This window comes from Hippopotamus amphibius, chromosome 3 (assembly GCF_030028045.1).
Source record: "Hippopotamus amphibius kiboko isolate mHipAmp2 chromosome 3, mHipAmp2.hap2, whole genome shotgun sequence".
NCBI lineage: Eukaryota > Metazoa > Chordata > Mammalia > Artiodactyla > Hippopotamidae > Hippopotamus > Hippopotamus amphibius.
In genome coordinates this window covers 62976394-63000714 of record NC_080188.1, presented here as the reverse complement: position 1 = coordinate 63000714, position 24321 = coordinate 62976394, and the positions used below count along the sequence as shown (strand labels likewise).

Here is a 24321-nt window from a genome sequence, read left to right as displayed (position 1 = left end):
CGAGACATTGAAATTTAATTTTATTGTTTCCCAGGCTGAGTTGGTACCAGATGGCAGAGCCCTAAAGGATTTTGCAAAACATTGTTGATTTAAATAAGGAAAATAATAGAGTTATGGATATTTAACAAGAAAGGAGGAATTTGTAATCAGAAGCTTTAGGACCCAAGATGACAATTAACCTGAGAAACATAAAAGCAGAAGGATATGCTAGTAATCATGGCATTTGTGCCTTAGAAGGAGGAGTGAATTCAGCAGTTGAAAAGAAGATAATCATAGTGGAACACTGAACACCTAACTAAGAGTGAGAGGAGAGGACCCTTTGAGGATATGAAAGGACACCTTGGGGCTGGGACCCACAAGAATGCAAATGAAGCTTACATAGGTTCCAATTTCCTACTGAGGAAAGGTGAGTTTCATAAAAAACTAAAAATTTAAAATATGTGTTAAGGTCTTCAGCTTAATTTAGCGGAAACAAATATACAGGCATGAAAGTCCAATATCTCAATTAAAAATGTCCATAGAAAAACATTTCAAAAATTTGAGCCCTTTCAGTACATATCTTTTACCAGGAAACTAAGTTTTACAAAATTCTTATTTATATCACTATTAATAGTCTTAGGGGTAAAGAGAAAGCAAACAGTGGACAGCTTAGAGGCATATTTACAAAACCATTCAGCTTTTCCCACTTTTCAAAAAGTAAATGCTGCTCTTTGAAAGTACTGTCTGGCAAAAGAAATGTTATCTTATGAAGTGTACACTTGGGCATGTGGATTTATATTGGGACCTGACTAAATTGTTTGCCTGCCAGTACATCTGCTTAACTGACAGTGTAAATGCAGATGCGAACACGGATTGGAATAGAGAATCCTGAAGGGTTAGAGGTGGAGCAACAAAAAAGACAAAGTGCTATCATCAATATTTTTTAAAGTGGTATAAAATTGATAGTAACAACTAAGTCAATAGAAAAAGGAGCAAAAGAAGTTAGCAATAGATAGATGATGTACAAAATCTAATGCACATTTGAAAAAATGTTCAATCTTATGAATTAGAAAAGCAAAAATAAAAAAAATACTTTCCATTCATCATTTTGGCAAAAATGAAAAAATAAAAACAATATAATTTAATTCTGGCAACTCCGGCAAGAAAGTGGGAAAAACACAGCTCTCTTTTCTGTCGAAATTGGTGTATTTCTAGAGACTGCTTTGAGAGTGGTAATTAAATTTGTAAATACACATACTCTAACCCAGAATCCCACTTTTACAACTGTATTTATTTTTTAAAAATATAAATATATAAAAATAAATGTTCATCATAGCTGCTTTGGGAGAAAATGTTTTCCCATTTTCTAATGTTATGAAACATTAAAAGTATTTATCAAAGGCAATGATTTGATAAATTATAGTAGTTCATGGAATATTTTGACGGTCTTAAAATTATATATTGTATGTTTTAATATATATATATATATATATGCTAACCTGAAAGATGTTTATGACAGAAATTGAAAAGACAAATGCAAGAGAACATTTCATTTTTAAAAAAGTCAAAATGGAAACCAGATAAAAAACTATACATGTGTGTGCCTATTAAGTACAGAAGAAAGTCATGAAGATGATCGGCCTCCTATTAATAGGGGTTAACTGACGGTAAAATTGGATGCGTAAAATGGGCTAATTTTAAAATTACAGTGGAATTATAATTTTTACTTCTCTGCATTTTTCCAACAAAAATTTTCAAAATGTACATGCACATTCCAGTTTGGGAAGTAACTTTGAGAGTAAGAACTAAACCAAGGCAAAATGCCATTTAAACTATTTGTTGGATAAAAAAGTTTCTGAACATGATGGAACCACCAGGAAACAAAGATGCACCTATTCATTTGTTTTCATCCTGGGCTACTATAAAGTTGGAATTCTTTTGTAGAATATTTTGGCTTAAGAACAAGATGTGTTAAATCAGGACTGACCACTGAGGCTCCCACTAAGGGCCTCCGCCGTTTCCTGGGAGGCTCACATCTCTCACGTGGCTCCTAAACAGTTTGAAATCAGGGTCCAAAAACTCACTAAACATTAGCTCCAGAAGAAACCTCAGAACTCATTCCATTTCCACAGTTTTAAAGTTAAGGAAGAAAGTTGAGGTCCAAGGTGACTATATCTTCTTTTCAATCCAGAAATTTCTTTTCAAATATTTTTGGTGATGCTTTTCACGCCTTTTTGCTCATTTAGCTAAAACTATACAATTAACATCCAATTAGCATGTTCAGATCATACATGGCCCAGTGGGTGTCTTTGATTCATAGTACAGACTGTACCTCCTATCCCCCTCACTTTATTGAAGCTCTGTGTTGGTTAATATTCTGTGTCAACTTGACTGGGCTATAGAATGCCCAGATACCTTGTAAAACATTATTTCTGAGTGTGTCTGAGAATTGGTGGACTAAGTAAGGCAGACTGCCCTCCCCAGTGTGGGTGGACACTATCTAACCTGTTGAGGGCCAGAATAGAACGAAAAGGTAGACAAAAGTTGAATTCTCTCTTTTGGCCTGACTGCTTGAGCCAAGACATTAGTCTACTCCTGCTCTTGGACTGGGATTTATACCATCAGCACTCCTAGTTCTCAGGCCTTTACACGCAGACTGAAATTTACGTCATTGGCTTTCCTGGGTCTCCAGTTTATAGACAGCGATCCTGCGACTTCTCGGCCTCTGTAATCTCATGAGCCAATTTCTTATAATAAATCTCATTTTATGTGTGTTTGTGTGTATATATACACACCTACACATACACACACACATGTATGTACCTATGTATATAAAACATAGGAGATAGATATTTATTATTATACATAAAACTATATATAGGATATATTTATATATAGGGATATATCTATATAGGATATGTCTTTATCTATATATATATCCATGTCTATATCTGTATGTACCTTATTGGTCCTATTTCTCTAGAAAACCCTAATACAAGCACCTTATATCTGACTGTAATTGCTTTTTGTTTCCTACACATACACTGTTCTACTCACCTCCATGCTTTTTTTCAAGCTTTCTCCTCCTTATCCTACTTATTCCTCTCTCTTTTACTTAATTAAATCCTGCTTGTTCTAATTTGACATTGCTCCTCTAGGATGCCTTCGTGATGTGAACCAGCCTCATTCCCCAGGCTACACTAGGTTCCCTTTCTCTGTGTCCTCATAATACCTCTTACATCTCTCTGTGGGATAGCTGCTATTCTGCATTTTACTGCCCCAACCTCACTAAACTAATCCATTTCTGCATCCTCTGTACCTAAGATACATAGTTTCTGGTACGTATTAGCCACTGAATAAATGTTTGTAGATTAAAGGAATTAGTGAATGAGTAGATGAATTGGAATTGGATGTAATTAGTTAAAAGAAGAATTGGAGCAGGTCTTTCATTATGGATTAAATCACTAAATAAAAACAATCTTTAAAGTACATGCTCTGTTAATGGTGGGTTAGTAGGGTGACCTTTATATACATAGGACACCACTTAATTATTTTCACTTTAGTTTATAGAATTATACATCTATTTTTTTTTCTGGGCATCTAGAAAAAAATCTTTATTTATAGTTTGCTATGTATGCTATGAGACCTGACATATTCTAACTCAAGTTAAAATGCTTAGGACTGCCTAAGAAGTAGATGGTTTTAGGTTTCTCCTTTCCTCTTTAAGAAAATATCTAATCAAAACTAATTAATTTCAAACATCCATGAAGATTATTAGAAACAAAAATAAGTTTTAAAAAATAATACTAATTAAAAAAAACACCTAATCCCAGACACCAGAAATGCATTGGCAGGGCTGCTGGAAATCATCTCTATATGTTTTTTCATTCTTTCACTGATTCTCTTCTTTCACTGTGTGATAACTGACACAGATCTAAAAGCTCTGATTTCCGGAGAGCAGAAAATATGCCAGTGGGATCTGAGCTCCCAGCTGCAGGGTGAAGTGCTAAAGTGAATCATGTATTTGTTTGAATCATTTGGCAAAAGGGCAAATGTAGCAAATGCACTGCTACCGCTAAACCCCATGGCATGACAGCCCAGGACTCTTGGCATTTTCATAGACTCAAGCTGTTTAGTATTCTGTCTTGTTTTCCCCTCAAGTTGTATTCAGTCTGATTATTCATTTTTATAATAAGAGCCTAACCCCAATGTTAAGGTCATGTACCTAGTCAGTATATTACCACAACACTTACTGGAGTTCAAGTTAGCTTTTACTCTCTCTCTGCTGCTGGCTCATGAATTGTCATCTACTCTGGCATTTTCACTCAATGCAGAATGATGTTATAGTGCCCTAGGAGGAACGGGAATGGAAGAATCAGAAGAGAATATGGCCAGTGTCATTCAGGGGTTTGAAGCACATAAGACTAAAAACTATTATGTGTAAAACTAAGTTAACAGTTGAAATTTGTTTTCTACTTGCAGCTTTCTTTTTCTTTTATGTAACTTGGTTTCCACTTGTCAGCTGCTACCTTTCCCAGCATCCCTCAGCTGTAGGAAGCAATACCCTCAAATCTTTCAGCTCCTAGTAAGACTGTTCTTTGTCAGGCCTCCACCCTGCCATTGTCACTATAATCCTGGCTACATGCTTACCCCTTCTGTCACCTCACATTCATCAGCTAGCCAGTTTGTCTAGAGCCTAAAGGCCATGTTGTTTCTAGATCTCTGCGTCCATCAACATGAAAAAATCGGACTTCCTGGTCACTCCTCATCACTTATTGATTGATTCTGTGCACTGCCTGGTTTTGACCAATTTTCCCATTCCTCTCCAACTCTCCAGACTCTTCCATTCTGGTCTATGGAACTCCATCATCATCATGATCCCCATATCTAGGGAGATCACAAAATTTATTTTTTTGATGGGAATAATCTTTAGAGTGGGACACCTGGCAAAATCAAGGCTGCCCCAAACCAGGACATACAGTTATCCTGCCTATACCCTCAATCTGCTTGTTTTTTTTATTTGTTTGTTTGTTTGTGGTTTCCTTTTACTTTCTTTTGCTAAGTAGAACCTGCTTCTCCTCTGGGGGTACCACATTGCTTTTGGTCTTCTCAAGTGGTGGCTATTTTTCTCATCTACAACATTCATACCACTGTGGCTGGATCAGGGGTAAGTGTTCTCCTTGCCCCTTGAAACAATTCTAGACCCTCGTCTCCAAAGTCCTCTAGCTTTGAAGCTCATGCTATCAGACTCTGCTGCTTACTACTCATTCTTACTGCAGTCATCTGCTGATTCATTCTTCCAATTACTTAAGCCAAAAACATTGGACTCATCTTTAACTCCTCTTTTTCATACCCCACATTCAATCTTTTAGAAAGTCTTGTCAGAGCTACCTTCACAATATATTCAAATTCAATCGCTTCTCACCACTTCCACCATAACCACTATGGTCCACCCATCATCATTTCTCACTTGGTTGATTACAAGTCTCCCTGCTTCCAGCCCTCGCCTATTTTCTACACAGTACCTAGGGTGGACCTTGAAAAAGTAAGTCAGATCATGTCACTCTTCTGTCCTCAACCCTTCCTTGGCTTCCTATCTCAGGGTAAAAGCCAAAGTCATTTAAGTGGCTTCAAAATATTATATCACTGATTTTCAACCTTTGTTTTGAATCAGAATCACTTGAAATGATTTATGATATTCAGATGCCTTCCATTTCACAATTAAGATTACAATGGGTAAAAAGTTTCAAAAGGTACAAACTCCCAGTTATAAAATAAGTTAAGTCATGGGGATGTAATATACAGCATGGTGACCATAGTTAATAATATACTGCATATTTGAAAGTTGCTAAGAGAACAGACTTTTAAAATTCTCATCACAAGAAAAACAAATTCTTAACCTTAGTGATGGATATGAACTAGACTTACTGTGGTGATCATTTCACAATGTATACAAACATTGAATTATTATGTTGTACACCTGAAACTAAGATAATGCTATATATCAATTATATCTTAAAAAATATAGAATTGGTTGGACATTTAGGTTGCTTCCATGTCTTGGCTATTGTAAATAGCATTTCAATGAACATAGAGGTGCATGTATCTTTTCGAACCACGTTTTTCACTGGGTATATGCCCAGGAGTGGGATTGCTGGATCATATGGTAGCTCTATTTTTAGAGGAACCTCCATACTGTTCTCCATAGTAGCTGTACCAATTCGACAGATGAGTGGATAAAGATGTGGTACATATATATAATGGAATATTACTTAGCCATTAAAAAGAATGAAATAATGCCATTTGCAGCAACATGAATGGACTTGGAGATAATCATACTAAGTGAAATAAGTTGGACAGAGAAAGGCAAATATCATATGATATTGCTTTTATGCAGAATCTAAAAAAAATTACACAAATGAACTTTTTTTCAAAACAGAAACAGACTCACAGAGGACAAGTTTATGGTTATGGGGGAAGGAGTGTGTGGGGAGGGAAAGACTGGGAATTTGGGATTGACACGTATACATTGCTATATTGAAAATAAATAACCAACAAGGACCTACTATATACCACAGGAAACTCTGCTCAATATTCTGTAATAACCTAAATGGGTAAAGAATTTGAAAAAGAATAGATGCATGTATATGTATAACTGAGTCACTTTGCTGTACACCTGAAACTAACACAACGTTGTTAATCAACTATACTCCAATATAAAATAAAAATTAAAAAAAGATACAACTGGAATTTTAGTGGGATCCAAGAAGCATCCACATTTTCAATGGACCCCATCCTGCCTAACTCTCATTCTGATCTTATTTCTTACTCCTCTGCCCTACCACCCCCTTTTCCCCCTACCCCCTTGCACCCTGCTCCAGCCACATTGGTCTTTTTGACATTCCTCTCCATCATGTCAAACTAGCATCTGCCTCAGAAATTTTGCAACGTTCCTTCTGCCAGAAGCTCTTCCTGTCCTCCTTTTCTCCCTACTATCTTCATGGCTCATAAACAGTCCTCTTTAACTTTCTCAGAGATGGCTTCTGAGACCACCCACTATGTGATGCAACATCCCTCTTCCTGCCTCTGCTCCCTTTCATTCTTACTCTTCCAGTTTTTCTTTATAGCACACAAGTATGTGCTTGTCTATCGTCTTCTCTCCACTACAGTATAATCTCCATTTGGGCAGGGACTTTGCTGCTTTGTTGTGCCTCCCAATGCCTGGAATGGTTCCTGGCAAACAATAAGTGCTCAATGAATTTGCATTGAACAAACAGGTAAAACAACAGGTTTAATCCACCCAGCTTTTCAGCCAGAGATGAATAAATTGAGTAGGCTTACTTCACCATTGAATAGTGTCTAGAATTTTTCTTTCTGCTCCAGTCCTCCAAAATCCTTAATATTGGCCCATGTGATATGATCAGTCTTTTGTTTTGGCTTTCATTTCAACACTCTGGTTTTCCAGCTAAGATAAAAGCCACCCAGTAGCTTGGCTGGAGCCTTGATGTCCCCACCTGTACCTTGCTAGGTCCCCTTTCCCCATACTGCTCTGGGACTTAGCAGACAACCTTACAAATTGATGTTATCTTTCTGATTGAACACTGCTGCTGCCAGCACTGCTACCCACTTCCTGTTGCCACAGCATCCATCAGAGTTTATATCCCCTTTGAACTATATAGTCTGAAGTATTATGTAGTTACATTGGGATCCTTTGGCTAGAACAGGAGTTATCCTACCAATACTGACTTTCTTCTCTTCCCTAGTAGTCTTTATTGCTGAGGCTTTAGAATAATTTGTAATTCACCACCTGAGATATAACAGGCTATCAGGAAATGAATACGCTCTCTTATTAACCAGGGACTTTTCTATTTCAGTGCTATGCAGAGATTCTTTATTCCTAGTCAGATGCTTACCTGTGGTGTAGAAGTTTCTCTATCGATTCTTAAAAATTACCTGTCTTGTATTCCAGTCTCTCCCAAAATACTCTGATAGACTAAATTCCATTAATATGCTAATTGCTAATAGCTACTTAAAATCATAGTCTTCCAAGAGGTATTTGGGTTTTAACAGGGATGGGTTTCCATTCTGTAGTTTCAGAATGTTGTCGAGTCACCACCACGACCTCCTAACTGGTTTCCAGCTTCCGCACTGTTACCTTCAGTTTTTCTCAATATAGTAGCCATATGATTTGCCAAAGTATGAGTTAGATTATGTTACGTACTCTTCCATTCAAAACAGTCCTAACTTTCATACCTCACACAAAGTAAAAGCCCGCTTAGAATGTCCTATACAGCCCTGTATGAGCACTTCTCAGACTTTCTCATGTATATGAATCACCCAGGAATCTTGTTAGAATGAGATTCACATTCAGAAGGGCTCAGGTGGGGCCAAAGAGTCCGCATTTCTAGCAAGTTCTCAGGTGATGTTGATGCTGCTAGTTCACAGGACTGTGCTGCGAGTAACAAGACCGTGTATGACATGCTTGCTCCCTACCATCTGGCCCTCCACGTCTCTGACATCGCTATACTCCTGATATATTTCTGGAGCTACCCAGCCCCCTTCATAGTCTTAGAACATCCAGGCATGCTCCTACCTCAGGGCCTTTGGACTGGCTGACCCTCTCCCTGGAGACACTTCACCCAGATATACACCTCTCTCTCTCCAACTCCCCCCTCACCTCCCACCTGCTTCAGGTCTCTATTCCAATGTCACTTTCTTAGTGAAGCTTTCTCTGACCACCTGATCTAACAAGGCAGGCCATCTCCTTTTCTATCCCCCTTCTTTTCTCCGACTCTATTTTTCTCCTTAACACTTCTCACTACTGATACATAGCATATTTTATTTATCTTGTTTATTGTCTGCCTCCTCCAATAGATTGTAAACATCATGAAGGCTTTCTTTTTTCAATAAAGTTTTCGCTCCAGTGATCAAAACACTGGCTGATACAAAGAATGTGCTCAATATAATTGTTCAATGAATTCATTAAAAAAATCAAGTTATATTTTTCACATCACATTTTTTCCTACTTATGCAAAAAGTCCTAGGAAGAGGAAGACAGAAACACATTTCTTCTAGTTTGATTAGACTAGGGTGGAACAGGTGAATATCTCCCAAGAATAGCAGATCAGAACTCATTTACCTAATCCTCATGTATACAGGTTTCTTTGGTGTGAGCAGAACAAAGATGTTAGAAGGGATCAGGATCTACCTTCAAGTAAGAGAAACTTAATGAGACTAGTAGCACAGTTAGAAACGAGCACAACCTGAGACATTAATGGGATCTATTTAAAGTTATAATTACACTGGGAGGATTGTTTTCACAGTGATGCAGTCTTTCCTGGAAGGGAGTTACTGTATATATGAATTCCTGTCAAAGATAGAAATTTGGCCTTTTGTGGAATATTGACCCAGAAGATCTCTGAGGTCTTTTCCGCCTGCACAAATTAGAAGTCAATGGCAGAGAACAGGAAGCTGCTGTGTGAGATGTGCAAGACTTGAGGAAGAATCCATCAGCCACATTTCAGTTCTCAATCTCATGAACTCCCAGTGAGCTTTAGCAGGTGAGAAGGTTATTGTTGGTTGGTTGGTTGGTTTTGTGTTTTAATAAAAGCTGGCCAAGACCTTGAAAACTGAACCAAAATACATTTTATTATAACCACCTAGTCTCCGCCTAATCAGTTTTCAGGTGTCTCTGATATTGGTTGAACGAAATATATACAATAAGTAAATTTCACTTTGATATTTTCCATTATAAATTAATAAAAACATTCTTCACTACCCTAGTAAATCTGACAACTGGATATATGGAGTGTAATAAATACTTGGGGATTTGATTTGCAGGTGTAAAATCATAAGCCCTCTTTAGAGCAGACTATCAGGGAATAGAAATTGTTCTCTACTTCTTTTATTGCATTAGCTTTTTTATTATGTCATAATTTTAGGTTAACCTTAGGAAATACCAAATAATAATGCTTCGTAATAACAAATCACTCACATATACATTCTTTCATGTAAACTTCAGGATCATCTTAAGAGTTTATTATTCAAATCATACTATTTATTGATGCTTTTACATATATATATTTAATAATGATAAAAACCATTAGAGGTAGAAATTCTTAATATCATGATAAAAATTCTGAGCCTTAGAGACGTTAAGTAACTAGTCACATTTACACATTTTACTTAAAAAAATGAACTGGAGTCAAACCTAGGTTGTATGCCTACAAGCCCAAGCTTTTAATTCTCACACTGTGATAATTTTACAGATGAGTAGAGTAAGTCTTAGGGAACCAAGTGATTTGCCCAAAGTTATACAGCTGAGAACTGGAAGAACCAAGAAATAAAACCAGATAGTTTTTTCTAAAACCAGAGTTCTTTCTACTTTTCATAATAGATTTAAAAAAATGTATGACATTTAACAACAGCATAAGAAACACTAGCCCAAGTTGAAAGGCAATGGGATGGCTACATATTTAAAGAAAAAGAAACAAGAAAGCCTAAGGAATAATTAATTAAATTTCTCAGCACATGCTGCAAAATTGTCAATAGCTGAGTCTAAAACACTTTTATGTCATAGAATCTCAGATAGGAATTTTCTCAGTGTGAATATCTACAGTTTATTTTTACATTTACACATGTCAAATTAAATTCCATAACATAAAATTTTAAAAAAACCCAGAAAATGTAGGAAACTGTATGTACATACTTAAAACAGAAGAGATTTTCTTAAAGAACACTGAAGACCTTTGAAGATATATATGTATATCTTATATATATGACTGCTTAAAGCTTCTATGTAGCAACTGATGTCCTATGTTTCTATGATTTACATATTATTTTGAAAATACTAGGATGTAGGAAGTGTAACCAGTATGTATTAATACAAAGAGTGAAGGGTAATGCGGGGTGTGTGTGTATGTGTGTGTAAGAACATGGGAATAAAACAAGGTCTTGTTTACTTGACTGGCTACTCAGAAAGTTACAAGTTTCTTACAGTCTCACTATTTCCATTCCTTGCATACTCTTACCCAGCTCCCATATATCAGTTATAGTGATCTTCTTGACAGACAAAAATGAATCGTGACATTCCCCTATTTCAGTAGCATTTTTTGCCATTCAAATAAAATCCAAGTTCATGGGCAAAGTCCTACATGATCTATCCCCTGCCTACTAACCTCATTCCACATTTTCTCTTTCAACAGTTCCCAGTTCATGTTGATTTTAAATTGGTTTCTTGAATGGATCTTCAGACCTTAGCTTATGCCAAGCATTGCCTGGATGCTTTGTCACCCTCTCTTCTACATGACCAGCTCCGCCTCAGGCAGATGGTAGATAATATCTTATGTCCTCAGGGAACTTACCTGATCACTGTTTCTCTAACAGATTTCTTTCTTGATTTCTACAACAGCACCCTATTTGTCTTTTTGACAGCATTTATCACAATTTAAGTCATTTTGTTTGATCATATGTTTTAGTTTCCTTTTCTGTCTCTCTCACCAGACTCTATATTTTATGAATCCAGTGGTCATTCCTCTGTGGTTGAGTTTACCTCCAGTTCCTACCTCAGTGCCTGGTACATAATTGTTACTTAGCAAATACTGGATGAATGAATGAATAAATAATGAATTGGTGAATGTGTATGTTTAAAAATTCTTTTTTATTCTGAATCTGTATATCTGGAGAAAAGAAAATGAATTTTCCCTGGAATGTTATGGTATAGAAAAAAGTTGTAAAGTGTGAGGAGCTTTGGATCTAAAATGGCCAGAAATATAAATTGTGAACTTCAATTTATACTTATACCCAAGAAAGCAAAATTCTTTTTTAACAGTAAACAAGACGAAGGAAGATAACTCTTCCAAAAACCATTATTCTGAGGCTTAAATTCATTCGCATCCAATGAGTACCTAGTAAATCCTAAAATTTATCCTCCCTTTTCCCCCAGACACAACATATTGGTCCACTTGCCCACCCAATCTCACCGCCCCCGCCCCCCGCACCCCCAGTAATTGGAGGGTACTGTGTTTAATTTCTAAAAGCCAATGGGCCTCTGGACAAAAACAAAAGGATCAATACCTGGGCCCTGGGAAGCTGGGATTAATATAATGAGGGTGAAGGAGTTAGAAGTCATTGCTAACATTTCAAGGACATTCACTTATTTAAAAGCATCATTAGTACTTGGAAAGAGGCTTATGTCAGCATTATCAGTTTTCAAATAATGATATCAGTGTAGTGACTGAAAAAATTACTAGGGTGACATTGTGAACCATAGCAATAGCAGTAGCAGATAAAGGAAAGCATGAAAAGGCACAGAATAATGCTAGAACCTGTGGCAGAATAACTTTTATAGTCATCAAAACATTCTCCAACATGGTATTATTGAGTTTGCCTTTTGAATAGGGAACTCAGACTTGGAGTCCAAATTATTCTGCCATGAAAGCTTACAGAAAAAAAGTATATACCATCATTGATGTTGTTATTAGACATTCATTCATTCATTCATCTCAATTACTTATTGAATGTCAACCCTTATGATTTTCACTGTGATAGCCACTGGGTTAATTTTAGCAAAAATCATTCAGTTCTCTCATGGAGTTTGATGGGGCCTGAGGAAGAATTACTTCTGTGTACATGTTTATGAACATGAAGCCCTGTAAAAACTAGCTTCATGTTTTTTACACAGAGGACTGCTTTCTAAGTGTCTTTTTTTTTCTTTTTTGGAAAAATAACTTCTAAATGATGGTTTTATATAATTAAGATGTAAAGATTTTGGAAACAGACATTCATTGAAACTTTATTTGTGGGGATTAACTTTTACTCACAGAGAGTGTCACATAATCATAAGATAAAGTTTTCATCAGAAAACAAATGCAGTATAGAAAATACCCTGAGTCATCTGAAAAAAATTGGATAATCTGAATGATATTTGGATTGGGACTTGTAAAAACCTTTTCAAGTCTTCATGTGTATAAGTCCCTGACCCTGTTCTGAACAAAATACCAGCTGATGCTTTCTCACTTTGGAATTCCACTGGAAAAGGATCCTTTAGACACACCATAGAAATCTGTGAATTCCCTTTACTGGTGCAATGAGTTACCTCAAAATCTTCCTAAATCAATAGGAGGTATAATTTAACTGAAAACTCTGTCAAAATTAAAATTTAAAAAAGGTAGTAAGCCAACCTCAGTTTAGCAATTCCAAGTGGGACGGAATGGCAGACTACGAATGAAGAACTGTGGCCAGTACCTTTTGAATGCCTGCTTGGGACTCCAGAACGTTGTTCTCTGATCCATTGCTTCGGCTGATCATCCGCCACATTTGGGAATACATGCTGTCCCTCTCAAAAGGGTTCATGCCCTTCACGCGGACGTGCTCATACACTGCAGAGTCCAGGACTGTGCCGTAAGGGATATCTGTCTGCTTGGAAAGGTCCTGGAGAGACCTTGATTATCGGGAGGGCAGAGAGACACAAGAAAGAGTACTGAATATTTTCAAGTGGAAATAAAGTTAAAGGAAGCAAAAAAGTAACATACGTAAATACAAATGTCAAATTGCTTTTCTTTCTTTTTTTTTTTGTTTCTTAACATTAACATGTAATACATAAGGAGAATTGCTGTAAGGGTGTATGGCATGTATATAGATCATGAGAAGACAAAAACCATTACTGAAAGAAAGGTGGAAATTTATAGTGATAGGGCAATGCTGTTTCTGTTTTCACTGTGAAAAAAAAGTCTAGCAATTCCATCAAAGACAAATTAAATTATATTGCTAGACAGTCATATAATCATTTAGTTTTTCAAAAAAGATCAATATGTTACAAGCCTTAAGTCTATGTTCTTTTAGGTGGCAGCGCTTAAATGTTTTTATAAAATAATTACATTTTCTATGAACAACACGTTTAGGTGGTTGCATACTTAATAATTAGTATTTGCAATAGTCATTACTTATTGAGCGGCTACTGCATACATGCTAGGCAGCTGGCATACAGTATCCTTACAGCAATGCCTCATGCTCAGAACCTTTTCACCCACTTTATAGATAAGAAAACTTAAGTAGAGGGAAGAAAGGACTAGCTCAGTGTGGCACAGTCAATGAGGGATAGAGATAAAATCCAAATGTAGATCTGACCAGCTCCCCAAACCACATGATTTCTGCTGCAGGACGCTGACTCTTATCTCTATATTTATTTTGCTAGGTTTGCTTTAAGTGTCTCTGTGTGTGTGTGAGAGAGAGAGAGAGAGACAGAGAGAGAGATTTCTATGAGGGTGTTCAAACAGAATAAATTTCATGCTTTTGGATAGATGAATATGTTTTCAGCTTTCTCTTTTACAGAATAAAAGATTTCCAAATCAGGATTGCCAAATCAATCTGTGAGTTACAGGTTATTCGTCTCTAAATTGATAGTCCAATTTCCTTATATTTGAGTTTCTGAGCCACTCTATACTTTCTAACTTGGAGAACCAATTACCACTTCACTGGATCTCATTGAATTTGTGTAGGTGCCCAACTCTAATGACTGACATTTAAGAACAAATATATGTCTTTGGAATACTGTTCAAAATTAGATGCTGGCACACTTCAAACTCACTAACCTCTGAGAATGGGAGCAGATGCTCTGAAGCACTATAGTATATTTTGAACAAGAACAAATACCCACAGCCCTCCACAACCATGGGCCATGAATGTCATGCTATGTATATCCCTGACCCTTCGGTCTGTTTCTAGATGGAATTTGCTAATGATTTCCTGGGGGTCTTTGCAACCAACACTAACACTGGGGAAGGGTATTGGGAATACTCTTGCAGGTCACCATTTCCATCATATGAAAACCTGTGTGGTGAACAATACATTATGGGCCATGTTTGTTAGAGGAATATTTGTGGCAATTTCTAATGATAACTTTCAACAAACTTTAATCTGTATTTTATTGAGTTTTACGTTGTCGATGTGTATCATGTACTCTATAGAAACAAGTGATACCATGGTAATTCCTTTTTTGCTCTACACTTCTGATGCATGAAATGATGCATTTAAGAATTACTATTTGAAGGGAAGAATTTTCTGGAATATCCTACAACTATTGAGCTAATTCTACTATTTGTAAAAGATAAAGCAAAAGCATAAATAAATAATTGAGGGCAGAAGCAGGAATAAAAGTGAGCTACACATAGCTAGGGTGCAACCTACTAGAGTGACAAGACATTTGCTCCTGCATACCAAATTATCTTGGTAACAGTATAGCAGTACGAATTTTGCTTCCAAAGAACAATTTACTTCTTGTTTACTAATGATTCTAGTAGTAGGAGTAAAACTACATTCAAAACATTAACATTTTAACATATTTCCCACTGTTTAGTGATGCTCTAAACTAGTTATATGGGGGAAAGAAATGAAACATCAATACAGGTTGTGAGAGCAGGCCTCATTCACTCAATATCTATAAATACAAGGGCAAGGTTAGGTAGATGTGTACAGAGCTTGCACTTTCTAGAACCTGAAGGTGTATGGCTAGACAAGGTCATGTTAGGATTCATCAGAAACCCTCCCAGGATAGGACTGGCTACTTGCTGCCTAGTAGTTTTGGCAATCAATCTTGATTGTAACTTTCAGAAGGTTTCCACTTGGTGAGATTATAGTGTAGGGGTGAAAAATGTTCATCCCTATATCTAAATATATAACTGGCTTGCTTAGTAAAATACTGCTAAATAAACTAATACTCCTTAGCTTTCCATGAAAAGAAAATTAAAATCAAGTGTTGGGATCTTTAATATAATCAAGTTTCTGTGCCATAGTATAGCACCTTAAATATTAGCTTTAAACTTGAATGTGGAATTATACTACAAACAGGTTTTTAACTGGCAAAACTATTTTGTACACAAAAAAATTTTAAAGCAGTATCTTAATATATTGCCTATGTGAAGTTCTTGATGTCAGAAAAAGGCAGTTTATTTTCAACATAATTCAAATTTAGAATAGCAGAGCATTTTGTAACTTAGAACAAAGGCATGTTCCCTCTAGCTTTGTTTCTGATATCAAGTTCAGCTTATAAATTTGTCAAGAGATATGCTTGCTGTAAAAATTATAGCTTGTCTGATTCAGTGCTGTTCCTTTATAGTACACCAAGATATTACACACCAAAGGTGACAGAAATAAAATGAAGCAAAATGAAGTGAGCACAAATAGCTTATTACAGAAAAAGAAACTGTTTTAGGAGCCCAGCAGAGAAAGGGAGTACCAATTATAAGTAGTAATTTTGTTATTCTCACGCTCATAAGATTTTAGATTGCAGAAATGCTATGGTCTATATTATGAGGACCTAAAAGAAATCAAGTAGGTTATTCTACAAGTGGTAATCTTCAAAAACATTATATTTTAAAGTCAACATCTGAGTGGATATTTTTTAGACATGCCAAATCATTGATTTAAAATGCAAAATGATTATAAAATAATCAACAAGCACCTAACACATAGATTAATTTACCTTGGCAAATACTGACATTTCTTTTTTAACAATTGGCAATGTTTACCCAGGCCACAGAAGAAATGGGAAAATCTGGAGCATTCTAGAAAAAAAGTTAGCCATGAGTGTACTCATACTACTATATTCTCTTTCCACCTAACCACACAGAACCTATATACACTCACATAAAACTCAGCAAATGATCATTCTGTGCATCTATTACATCTGAGCCCTCTTCTCTCAACCCCACACCCGGACTCATGCACACAGTAAAAATGAGTGTCCACAGGTACACGTGGTGAATGATAAGAGAAAGCAAATGCTTTGCCATTCTAATCAGCCTTATTTTCTCAACATCTTACTGAGATTCTTTTATGTCTTGTACTGGTATCCTATACAACTAGCAACCCACGGGTACTAAACAATACTGTCTGATAGGTAAGTGGCATTTAATTATTTACTTGAACAGTACGTATACTGAGAAACTGTAATTTACTTCTGTGGAAGTAAATTTTAGGAATTTGGGTGGATCCAGACTGATTACAAACTCTTTCCATGATAAGAACAAACACTTAAAACCCTTCAAGCATTGAAAGTTAATTTTGATATATGTGATAGTCTGATATTAGCTATATCTGATGGCAATAACTTTGATATTGAGTAGGTTAGATTTCAAAGTCAAGCAGGTCTGTTATTTGTGAGCTGTGTGATGTTAGGTACTCCTGTTAACCTTACTTTCCTCACCTATAAATGGAGAGAGTAACAGTGTCCTCCTCAAAGAGTGATGATTAGGGGACCCATCACATCAGCATTGAATCAAGCTATCTATTGTTTTTATACAGAGATTATTATTATAATAATTCCTCACCTTATAATGCCCTATTTAATGATTTCTAATGGACTTTCTAATGCACGTGTATGTGTGGCAGGATGACCCCTTATGTTGTTAACGAGGAGATTCATGAATCGGAGTTGAATTAATGTCTCATCTCCTTTCCAAGTACAAGAATGTATGACTCTATGATACTAAATGGTCATAACTTTCTTCATAGCAAATCCTTTGGGACATTTATACAACTTTGTTAATGAAATTATGATGAATGTGTTGCTACTGACATTTCTAAAGCTGTCAGCTAGTTAAAAATCTAATGCCTATCCCCTCTGCAGTGAACTTTCACTCATATTTTTACCTGTTTTCCTTTAATAAGAGAATAGCTCTTACCTATACAAACTGTAAAATAATTCTCATAGGGCTTTCTTTTCCATCTCTTCTCCCTTTCTCCCTTTCTCTTTCTCCCTCTCTCTCATTGCCTTTCTTTCTTCTTTTCTCTCTCTCTTTCTCTCTCCCTTTCATCTCTCTCTCTCTCTTTGTTTCTTTCACATTTGAGCCTGGTTGTGTGGAACACTTACCAACAAATGACAAGAGTGAGCTGCCAACTTTAGCTCTGGGGAATTTTACGTCTAATCCCATTTTTAATGGAATGGAACACATTGACTCAAGTTATCACATCAGAAGGATTTTTCTTCAGGGGGAGAAAAATGGAACGTGGTTGATAGGCTAGGCGCTAGATGCTTCAGGCAAAGGGGTTGACCGCGGAAGAGAGACAAACAAGCAGGGGTACATTACAAGTGTCCTCCAACTCAGTTCAGGGTTTTTCTCCCACACTCTCTCCCCAGTTTTCTCCTCTGGATGTTAATTCCAGCATCTGCCAAAGGACACATTTTGTTGTAGCCCCAAGAGTCCATCAGCAACCACCTCAATAGCCTGCCTGGTGCCCACTGCATTTCATTGGATGTGGTGGCTGAGAGCTCTCCTGGGCATGGCACAGAAGCAGGTTTTCCAAGCACAAAAAGTGCTCCAAAATTTAACACTTAAAGAACGACATGCCATAATAGAGGGCCAGCAGAGTGAACATCAGTGTTACAGAGACCAAAGAAGCAGAAAAAAGGGTTGAAAAATGTATTGAGGTGGTCAGGTAAGGCAGGTCTGCCCCTGAGAGGTACTGACAACAGCTGCTCACTGGGCAACCTCTTCATTTCTAAAAACATGCATTTTGAAGATGTAAAGATTTGCGTTTCAATCCTTGGAAAAATTAAAATTCTTCAACTTGCCATTCCTTTCCCTGTTAAATAGGGGAAATAATCATCTTATAATAAGGTATCTGAAAGGTTGAAGTCGATTTTTAATTAATTAATTAATTTCTTTATTTATTGGCTGCATCGGGTCTTCGTTGCAGCCCGCGCTTTCTCTAGTTGCGGAGAGCGGGGTGGGGGGGTGCATACTCTTTGTTGTGGTGCGCAGGCTTCCTTTGTTGGGGAGCACAGGCTCTAGGTAAGCAAGCTTCAGTAGTTGTGGCACATGGGCTCAATCGTTGTGGCTCGCGGGCTCTAGAGCGCAGGCTCAGTAGTTGTGGCTCACAGGCTTAGTTGCTCCGCGGCATGTGGGATCTTCCCGGCCCACGGATCCCCTGCATGGGCAGGCAGATTCTTAACCACTGCACCACCAGGGAAGTCCCTTGAAGTAGATTTTGATATAAGACACCTTAGAATTTACTCTTTAAGTGCTCAATTACTGATAGTTGCAATTATTAATTTATTACTATTATTGCTATTGCTTTGTCCTCTATTATGGTTTCTAGAATTGCCATCTTTTTATTTTTCCCACCAACAGATTCACTCTCAGCTAAAGCTATTCCTCACCTGTGGCCTTTCTCTCTAACTACCCCACCCCACCTAACCTCTCATCAAGTTGTGTACATTTTACCTCCTAAATCTTGTGAATCTGTCACTACCTTTGCCTTTCCATTGCCAATACCCTCATCATTTCTACCTAGAAAATTATTTCTAAGCTTTTCCCTTATCTCTACTCCCACCTATCTCTACTCCACCCTCCATACCACAGCTAAGTGCTCTTTCTAATATGCAAATCTGATCCTATCCCTGCCTTATTTAAATACTTCCTGTATATCCCACCGCCCTTAGAAAATGGTTCAAACTCCATAGTATTTAAGATCCTTCAAAAATTTGGCCTAAAAGCTTTTTTTTTCATTTTCAAAAACAATCTTTTGCCTCATTCATATTCACTATAGGGCAACTAGACCCTTTCATCATTCCTTGCTCAGTAGTTGTTTTCTCAGCTTAAGATCTTTCCTTGTCTTCCTGGTGAATTTCTTCCCTTCAAGATCAAACTCAGCTGCCTCTTCTGTGCTCTTCTAATGCTTAAAATATGTTCACATCTTAGCATTGTGTTTTGAAATTTTACTGCTTTGTTTACCTCATTAGAATACATGTTACTGATTCTCATGATTTTTAAAAAAATGTTATTTATTTTTTATTTATTTTAAAACTCAGAACCTAGCCCAGGGTCTGGAAAACAGCAATCAATGAGGTTCATTTGTTTTGGCTGCTCTTCTTTACTAGAAAGATGTTTTCATCTTGGAAAACAGCATTCCCATTAGACTAGCATTGTATAAAAATGGGATTTTTACTGTATATTACCAGCCATTCTGTGGATGATTAATCATGGCCAGCAGTATTTCGTGGTTAAAAAGAACAAAACATTTTAACAGGGAGCTTTGGAAATTTCCCCTGTATCAAAGTCAGCTGCAGAAGCTTTATTGGACCACTGGTGAAGTTTGACAAGACATTTTGCTAGAAATAAATTCAGAGGCAAGGAAAATAAAAATAAAAAATAAACAAATAGGGCTGAAACAAAATATCTGGAAAAGCTGAGGTATAATCCAAGATTCTGGTAGACATAGGATCCAGTACAAGGTGGAATGCCTATTCCTGACATTTAAACAGTGTGGAAACAGAGCTGACAATTTAGTGGTTGGTTTGATGAGTGATTTCTGATTAAAATATCAGAAGCAAACTGAAGTGGTGAAGAAAACGGCTCAACTAACTCTGCTAACTGAAATGATTAAAAAATATAAAAGAATTCATGGTTTTAGCAGCTAAAGAAGAGATAAGCACCAGAACAAAGAGAGAATAGTCGCCTTTGGTAATACTGGAGTGTTATTATAGAAAATTGAATTTTAGGATTTTTTTCTTTTGAGGGTTGAGTATTTACGTAAAGAGGAAGCAGTCTCAAGAATATGAATGCTCTACTTGTAGGAGAATAGAATAAGCATATGGAAAGGCTTTCCATCTCCCTATTGCAGCGTAGCCAATGGCCACTTGTCCTTTAAGAAACCACATTTTGAATCTTAGTAGCACCTTCTCCTCAGTGAAGTTTTCCCAACTCTTCAGATACAAGTTTGGAAAGAAAGTCTGATGAACATAAGGGTATCAAGGGTAAATGGTGCAGTAAGGAGGACTCTAACACTCCCTTGATATCAGAAGAAAATGTAGTTTGCTGATGGTTCAGTCCATACTATAGAGCTCAGTGAGAGCTATTTTAAGCACATGAGGGCTACCTAGATTTAATGAAAGCAGGCTCAGGAAACAGTTGGATGTTCTTTAGCCTAATAATACTAGGTTTCTTATTTTAAAAAGATTAATGTCAAAGTCACACTAGTGGAGGAAATACAATTCTTCCACAGAAGATGAGATTGTATAGCCTAAAAAAGTATAATTTATAGGGCAAGGTAATTCAGGAGGAAGCCAGCCACAGCTATCTCTACTGAAGAGAATGTGTTTGTGTTTTTCTTCTTCTCATGGTGCCAGAATTTTTTTTCCTTCTCAAGACAGCAGAAGCCTGAAGTCTGAGGTTGACAAGTTTGAAGGATATCAGGCAGGGAAGAAGGCTAGGATTCCTTTACTTGCAGAGACACAGAGAGTTTCCCAAGGGACACACCTTAGATGGAGAGGGTGCTTTATAAGAGGAACCATATGAGTACCAAAGAGGACTGAGAATTTACAGAGGAAGGTCAAAGGATGAGAATGGCTCCATGTGGGATGCTCGAATAAGGCCTGAGTGGTACCTCCTTCTCCAGCCCCTCTTCCGTCCCTCTCCCTGCTTCTGTTCTACATCCTTCACATGCCCACACACCCAACCTTATGTGGTAAACAAGAGTAAATCAGACAAAAGACAGCTTCAGGTCTCTGTGCTCTGAACTTCTTTAGAATACTTATTTGCTCTTTATCTTAAAAAACTATTTAAATATCCATCAGAATTCCAAATGTGCTTGGTCTAGAAAAAGAGTGTAGAGGTACTCATGAAGAGGACATTGCTCTGTTCCACACACTGTCCCCAAATGGTAGATTACTAGGCATAGAGGAATACATCCCAGGAGACGACTTTCAGTTCTTTCCTGAGAAATTTAGGAATATTTCTCCCCAAAGAGTAGTCAGGAACACCCCTATCTGCCACATGGTATAGACAGGATGGTCACAGGTGAAACTGGAAATTCATGTAAAATAGAAACATTTGAGAGAGATGGATGTCATGGATGAGGTGGGGAACATCGTCCCACTTGGAGAGATTTGCATTTCGCATACACTTTTAGAAGTTGATTCAGACTTGTGGATGTAAGTCATTTTAGAGAACCCAGAGGAAGGAGGAAACACTCTGTCCTTCTTGATGCTGTGAGGCAGTAATTAATAAAGATGATGGTTAAACTCTCTCCAAAATGACAGTGCTATATAAATGCAAGAAAACAGTCATCTGAAAATCTGGATGTCTTGCCTGACTTGTTGACCCACATTATAATCTACGAAATAATTTTGTCATGTCATGAATTCTGATATGTGGCAGACATTATATTTTTCCACCTGCTGACAGAATTATCACTTATGACCCTGTTCTCTATTTTAAATGGCCTATTGGTTAAATAAAGTAATCTTTCACTACACACACACACACACACGAATTAAGCAAAACTCCATTGCAAAAGGCTGAACATTCTGTGAATTCAATTGCTCTGCAATTTTCCTGTGCAGTTTCTTCCTTATATATCATGAAAAAGATGCAATATTTACTTACACAGGAGAATATGAACAAATATGGAATTATCCTTAATTTGTGTGGCCAGTATTTCATTACATTTAGTATTGATTGTCAGCTAATTGTAAAATTCATTAGGACAATATCCTCAAATAATCCAATAGATTTCAATAGTAGAATAATAGATTTTTATGTTCCTATATCATTGAAATTACAGGAAGGACTTGACTAATTCCCATGAATTTCCCTGAGGATCAACAAATTTCCAAATGATATTAAGAAAGAGTCCTAATACAATCATAACATCAGAGAGTTGAAAGAGTTCCTGGAGGTATCACATAATTCGATTATGTTCCTCAAGGCACGTAAGTGAGACTTCAAAACTGACTTTTTCTTCCTAAGGCATTTTTACGACTTAGAAAACTTAACACCAGGCAGTCCTTACTCATGCCTGACCTAAAACCCTCCTATTTCAAATAATCCTCTCATTTTGTTCTCAGTCACATGGACAATAGCTCCTCATCACCTCTAGGACATTATTTCTTTATGTCATAAAACATTTCTTTTCCATTTTCATCCTTCAGCCTTTTCTTTGCTGAATTAAACACTAAATCCCTTTGGTTTTACTCACAGGATCTATTACTTCCTTTTTTACTTTGTAATTAACTAAGCCATCTCTTTTTCTTCTATTGCAATTTTTGCATTATTTATGGACCTTATAAATGGATCACGGTAGTTTAAAAGTCCTGAACAACTTTTACACTGCTAGGTGACTTTGGTCATTTTATTTTTAAATAAACAGCAATGCTACATTTCAAATTTACAATTGACAGATGATTCATTCTGAAGCTGCCTTCATCTCCCAATTTGAAACTATCATAGATACATACACACATGCACACGTACCCAGAGTTTGTTCTTTCCATCTCTAAGTGAATTATCACACATTTTTCCCCGTTGAACTTCATCTCACTTCTAATCACCTTGTTTAATTTGTCAAGGTCCTTATGAATTCTTATAGTGTGGCTCTAGTCAATAATCACCCCTACTCAATTTAAAGTAATCTGCATATTTAATAAGCTTACTCCCTATTCCATACTTCAAATCAACACTGAAAATGTTAATTAGAATCAGGGCCAGCACTGACTTATGGAAAAAACTTTATTCAATATACCCTCCAAGGCTGACATTGAACCATTGATCAGTACCATGCAGCTGGGCCACTAACAAGCTGTGATACAATAATACACAATATTACTACATAAAACAATGACCCAAATAAAATATAGGGTGGATTCAACTGAGTAATCAATAGTAATTTGTAATTTTTTCCCCATAAGGTTTTTTAAGGAGCTCAAAACATTAATCACATTATCTAATTATTCATAGTGGAAAGAAATAACTAGAGAGGAAGAATTTATCAGAAGTAACAGTAGGGCTAATTTAATAGCCTATTTGAAGACCCAAAGAAATGCTACTGTCAAAATAAGGTGGAAGGTCATTGTTTCAGTGAAGATTCTAATGAATCTTACTAAAACAAAAATCCTTGCTCTTCATAATACAGAGCAGGGAACCAAGTGACTACTGATAACTTATAATTTCCCAAGTACAAAAGATATTTCCCTTCTTTGAAGTACAGTAGGTCCATGGATTTCTCCAAAAAAGATTTTTTTTGGAATCATTCAGAGAAACTATCTTCTATTCCCAATTGGGTATATATCTTTATTGAGAAATGTCAACTAAAAGCAGATATAAAATGCATGTCCTAATGCTCAGAGTCAAGTCTTATTCACAGTGACTCAGATTATAACTACCCAAATAGTTTTTTAAATGTGCTCCTCACCCTCCATTCAGTTGAGAGCTCTGCATCCCTCTCAGAAAATGACAATAGTCATCTGAAAAGGCAACCCAGCCAGCTGGCCGCAGATCTTATTCTTTGCTCTCTTGGAGACTTGCCATGATCTGAGGCATCTGGTGATTTCTAACCTTGTCCTTA

General features: G+C 36.7%; 1 protein-coding gene across 2 annotated transcripts in view; it reads right to left on the bottom strand.

Annotated features, from left to right (window-relative positions):
* GRID2 (glutamate ionotropic receptor delta type subunit 2) overlaps positions 1-24321 on the bottom strand; it is a 1416273-nt gene that overhangs the window by 227541 nt on the left and 1164411 nt on the right. For both annotated transcript variants that reach the window (XM_057728577.1, XM_057728578.1), the window contains one exon: positions 13225-13420. In XM_057728577.1, coding sequence (XP_057584560.1) covers positions 13225-13420 — 196 coding nt within the window. The remainder of the gene's footprint in view (positions 1-13224; positions 13421-24321) is intronic.